The sequence below is a fragment of the Setaria italica genome, chromosome V (assembly GCF_000263155.2).
Source record: "Setaria italica strain Yugu1 chromosome V, Setaria_italica_v2.0, whole genome shotgun sequence".
Taxonomy (NCBI): Eukaryota; Viridiplantae; Streptophyta; class Magnoliopsida; order Poales; family Poaceae; genus Setaria; species Setaria italica.
The window spans coordinates 37,303,687-37,308,797 of record NC_028454.1 but is presented as its reverse complement, the minus strand read 5'-3'; the positions used below and the strand labels follow the sequence as shown (position 1 = coordinate 37,308,797).

Below are 5,111 nucleotides of genomic sequence, written 5' to 3'. Positions count from 1 at the left end.
CAAAGGGGCTAGCCAAAGCACACTTGCATCATATCCAACTGAGATTAGAATGATATCAGGTCTCAACTCATCGGCCATGGGTACAACAATATGGTCCCAAGCATAGATATTATCTGCATCTCTCACCCCCTCAGGAGTGGGGGGGGGGGGGGGGGGCGGAACAGAGGTGGTACGTGTTTAATGCATGCAATGCATGATGCATCATCGATGGATCACTGCTGATTCAGGTGGGTTATCTGGATTTGGATGCCAGCCCAGGCACGTCGTCGTGTGCAAAGCATCATGCGCGGCACTGACTCATGAATCATGATGAAAGCGCTCGACCGAGAATATATGAAGCTCGGAGAACGTACGGTCGAACACAAAAGGTGAAACTGCATGAGCGAAACAGATCCATCGATCACGGTTGCGTAGCAATAGGCCAGTAGCACTATAGCAGGTGGGGCTAATCCGTAAGCGCTGGATCGATCCGGCACATTCTTGCGCTGAGCATGCCCCGCGCTGCGTGCAGTTCGATCGGGGCTCAATGGTCAATGCCATGTCCAGTGGCGGTCCTCCGAGCTGGTTATTTCTTCTGGTTAGTCCACGGGCACGAGCGGGGAGGTGTGCATGGACACAGTTCGCCCTGACGACATCCGACCGGTTTCAAAAATCGCCAGGAACGGAGCAGAAACTTCAGCTTGGCTACATCACCAAAAGCGACGGGCGACGGCATACTGCTCGTTATATCCAAAAATGCTGCCCGTCTCTTTGCTGGAAAGGGTATGGCTACAGTAGCTCATTGATCGTGGATATAATAAGACCAGCATGTCACAGGTCCCCTACTCCCGTAGCCCCGGCCCGGTCGTGCTCCTATAGCAAGCAGCTAGGTAGAACCAGGTCAGCTGCAATAAGGTCCCCATGGCCCCTCCGAATCCAGAAGCTCCGAAAGGGCACGGGGGTCCCCGCCCTGCCCCGGCCGGCGGATCTCGCTCGCCTACGCGCGGAACACTTGCCAGCGCCGCTTGCCATGGCAACAGAGGACGCCCCCATGAGCACCCTAGGCTACTAATCTTATCTCTCCATCTCTAGGTCGGACGTGTTTTATGGCTGCCGCGCGCTGCACCCTCCCTGCACGCGCACATACTCCACTGGGTACCGGTGGCAGGATCGTGCCGCGTGCCACCACGACGTGGAGCACCGGCGCGTAAGTACGTTGCTGAATTGAAAGCTGCGTCGCGTTCGCGCTTTGGGTGGGTAATTTTGCTTCTGGACACCGTTCAATGTTGCTCTCTGCTGATGAACACTACTCAAATTCATCTTTGCCAGAGGATACTCTTCAGGTATATGGTTATTTGCTATTAGACGTTATGTCTAATATAATAATATTTTTTTGTAGTAGAGGGGGGAGAGAGAGTAAAAATGACCAAACTGACCTTGCTAATATCCCTAGCGGACTGCGAACCACATGCCACCCACCCTGATGCGCGCCGCGCCGGGTCCGTCGGACGCAGCCTCCTCCGCAATCCTCTGCTGGCTGCTGCAACATAGCGACATAGCGTGAAGCCGCGTGCAGCGGAAGTGCCGCGTCGTGCACTCGCCATGCTGCTGCAGCAGTGTGCTCGGCTTCTGGTGCGGTAGGCCTGAAGTAGTAGTACTACTAGTTCCTCCTCATCAAGGATAGTTCATGCATGCTTGCTTATAGGAATGAATGGATTTTGTATATTTATGTCAGGATCGTTTATGTACTTAAATGGATGGATTCGATGATTTCTTCACTTCTTGCATTTCTCCTCTCGTTACAACAAGTTACAACCAATCCCAAATGGCCAAACCCAGCGCCAGCGGCTGACGTTCCATTCAACGAAAGCTTCCAAGGGCCATTCAAGGCTGCCACCCTGTAGAATAGATCGAGAACGAGATTGAGGGTTGGGGCGATGCCGCGGAGGACGTGACGGCTGCCGTGAAGGATTCGCTCCTCCCGTCGGGCGTCGGCACCCGCCGTGCTGTGCTCCTGCAGCGCCTATTCTTGCAGCAACCCTAGCCGCAGCAAACTCTGAGGCGTGCGGGATGCGCACCAGGCAGTGGAGGACTGACGAGTGGACCCCACGTTACTAGGGTAAAATTGACTTTTCATATGTTTTCTCTCTGCTCCATCGTAGCAAATTATTATTTTAATAGTTATGGTGTCTGAGAGTAAATATCCACAATCGAAGAGGGTCTATTAGCAAAGACTAATTTGAGTAGTGTCCACCCGAAAAAAAGATCAGTGTCTGCTAGCAAAATTTCCCTCGCGCTTTTGACCACGGCCCAGCGGCAGAAGCGGCAGCGAGTGGGCTGGCACCAGAGCCGCCACATGCGCGTGCCCGGTCGCCGCAGTTCCCGATTGGCTTGCCAGATGCCAGGGCCGGGGCGCAGCGCGCGGCAGGAGCGGCCAGCGCCCAGCGGCCGGGCAGTGCGTCGCTGTCCGGGTCCAGGCTCCAGCGCGGTCCCTCCCTCCCACGAGCGCGCGCGAGAGGTTTCTGTCCCGTGGGCCGCGGCTCCCCCTCCCCCGGCCCCCACCTCCGTCGGTTCTCGTCCAATTCGGCACAGTACGCAGGGCGCTGGCGCCGCCGGCTTCTTATACGTGCGCGAATGACAGCGTCCCGTCTCGTGCGCGAGAGGAGTATACTCTATCGCACACGGAATATTACAGGAGAGCTGGCTGATGGATCGGCATATACGCGCGCATTTGCGAGCAGTTAGTGCGTGGCAACGAAATCAATTGTTGCGTCAAGAGAAGAAATAAAGGATGAGAAGGGAGCCGGACAGCCGGTCCTTTAAAAGAGCCCATTAAATTCCAACAGAGATATTACCATCGGGCGCATTCAAACGGCCAAAAAGCGCGCAAGCAAGTCCACTGACCGAAAGCGATCGATCGATAGGGAGAGGAATCAGGGAATGGCAGCACAGTGGATGGAAGCATCTGCAGGTCGAGCAAGAGGCAAACAGGAGGTCCACATAGGCACACAGATCCTTCCATTTACACCACAAAACACACATTACTTGGTCCAAAAACTGAAAAAAGAAATATATGCAAGGCACAAGCAGCGAGCTATTGTGAAAGCGAGCTAGGGAGGAAGGATCTCCCTTAGCTCCATGCTATTTCGGTTAACGCTAACTACCGGCGGCTGCTCATCACCAGTCCTGGCCATCCAGCAGATGCCGAAATAGGCAAGTAGCCCCCACCTCACCAAACAGGTCGTTAGCACCTTGCGGAAACCCTGCACCCACCACAAAAATCTACTCCTACTGGCTTAATTAGCTACTACTGGCCGGTCCCCAGCTGTACACATCTCCTTCTAGCTTGCCATCATTCCAAACCTGCAAGTAACTGCCTCGCCGTCTCCATGGCGTAGCTACTACCGGTAGTACCTGGAGCGCTAGCTGCCTGGCTGGCTGTCCAGTAAAGCTGGTGCTTGACCGGCCCGGCCCTGCGCGCGCGCGGCTGCTAGCCTGCTACTTCTTCTCAAACTGGGCCAGCCTGTTGTCGCCGAGCCTCGTCTTGTACGCGGCCTTCTTGTACTCGCCCCACGTGAACTCCTTGTACAGGCTCTCCTCGCCCTCCCCCAGCAGCTCCGGCAGCGGCTCGATCCGCTGCGCCAGCGGCGGCCCGCCGAAGTAGATGAAGGAAACCCTAGACTTGAGGCTGTTGGTCACCACCCGGTGCTTCACGCTCTTGAACCTCCCGTTGGTCAGCACCTGCACACGTATCAGCATGCAATCGGTCAGGCAGATCAAGGTGTATGTGTTGCTTCCGTTATTGTATCTACTCCTGCCGAGGCTTATTTTAATGCTCTGAATTGACTGACCGGCATTCCGTGCGTGGCCGTCTCAGTTTGACTTGTTCACAAAAGCAGGCACTAAATTTTAATAGTATCCACATCACGGCAGAATCTAGCCTGCTGGAGCCGGACTACTGTAGAAAGCGAGTGCGAAAAATCGGGAGGGTCACACGAAAATTTGGGTGTCACGTGTCAAAAGCGCGCGCGCACCTGCAGGGAGTCGCCGACGTTGACGAAGAAGGCGTCGCGGTCGGAGGGCACGGACACCCACTGCGCGCCGTCGCGAAGCGCGATCTGGAGGCCGGACGTGCCGTTGGAGCGGAGCACGGAGACGAGCTGCGGGTCGGTGTGCTCACCGAAACCCGTGGCGCTGCAGCCCAGGCCCTGGAGCGCGGGGCAGGGCGGGTAGTGGTTCACGCGGAACACCTGGTCGCTCCCCTGCTCCGTCACCATCGCGCTCAGCGCGTCCAAGGGCGCAATGCCCAGGCCCTCCGCCATCGCCTCCAGCACGCGCACCGCCACCTTCCGCACCGCCGCGATGTACTCGTTCAGCGCGGCCCTGTACCAGCAAGAGCACGCAGGAGGACACGCGGTCAATGGATGTTCGCCTGAAAGGCTCAAGAACTCGGTGCCCGTACATAAATGGCTGCACCGGCGACAAGCCTGCGCGGCCGCCGATATGATATGATGGCTCCTCGCACTCACCGGAACGCGGCGTTCGAGGGCACGGAGCAGGCGTCGGAGAGCGACGCGGAGTCGACGGCGAGGAGGAGGTACTCGAGCCAGCCCATGTCGCCATTGAGGCCGATCCGCTTGCTGCCGTACCCGAACGGGTAGGCCGGGCCGGCGCGGTCCTTGTCGGCCTGCGCCTGCGCGAAAAACCTGATGGCCTCGGTCTCGGCCCTGTCCATGGTGGCCGCGGCGACGCCGTGGTTGACGACCTTGAAGAACCCGAAGCGCTCGCAGGCGTCGACGATCGCCCGCGCCGCGCCGGGGCCGGACAGGTCGACGACCGGCACGGCGGCGAAGCTATCCCTGGGCCCCGGGGACCGCAGGAGCGGGATCTGGTCGACGACAGGCGGGTTGGCGAGCACCACCATGGCTGTCTCTGGCCTGTACGGCACGCGCGGGGGTCGGAGCACAGCTCTGAACAGGGCAGGCACGCCGAGAACAGGGGAGATCGGGGTCGAGGTGGTGTGTGCGTGTGTGTAATGCGGTTGCTGGAGCAAGTGCATGTGGGGGAGAAGTGGGAGGGCTCGTGGGGGCGTATATATAGATCAGCCGGGGAGAAGGGGAGGGGGGACGGGG

At 58.1% G+C, this 5,111-nt stretch overlaps 1 protein-coding gene across 1 annotated transcript; it reads right to left on the bottom strand.

Annotated features, from left to right (window-relative positions):
- Nucleotides 1-2,974: 2,974 nt before the first annotated feature.
- On the bottom strand, nt 2,975-5,031 carry LOC101759758 (gibberellin 2-beta-dioxygenase). The gene is made up of 3 exons (XM_004969949.3): nt 4,509-5,031; nt 4,014-4,362; nt 2,975-3,720 (listed from the first exon to the last, which is right to left on the bottom strand). The coding sequence occupies exons 1-3, from the start codon at nt 4,901-4,903 to the stop codon at nt 3,478-3,480; spliced, it is 987 nt and encodes a 328-aa protein (XP_004970006.1). The 5' UTR covers nt 4,904-5,031; the 3' UTR covers nt 2,975-3,477.
- Nucleotides 5,032-5,111: the final 80 nt, after the last annotated feature.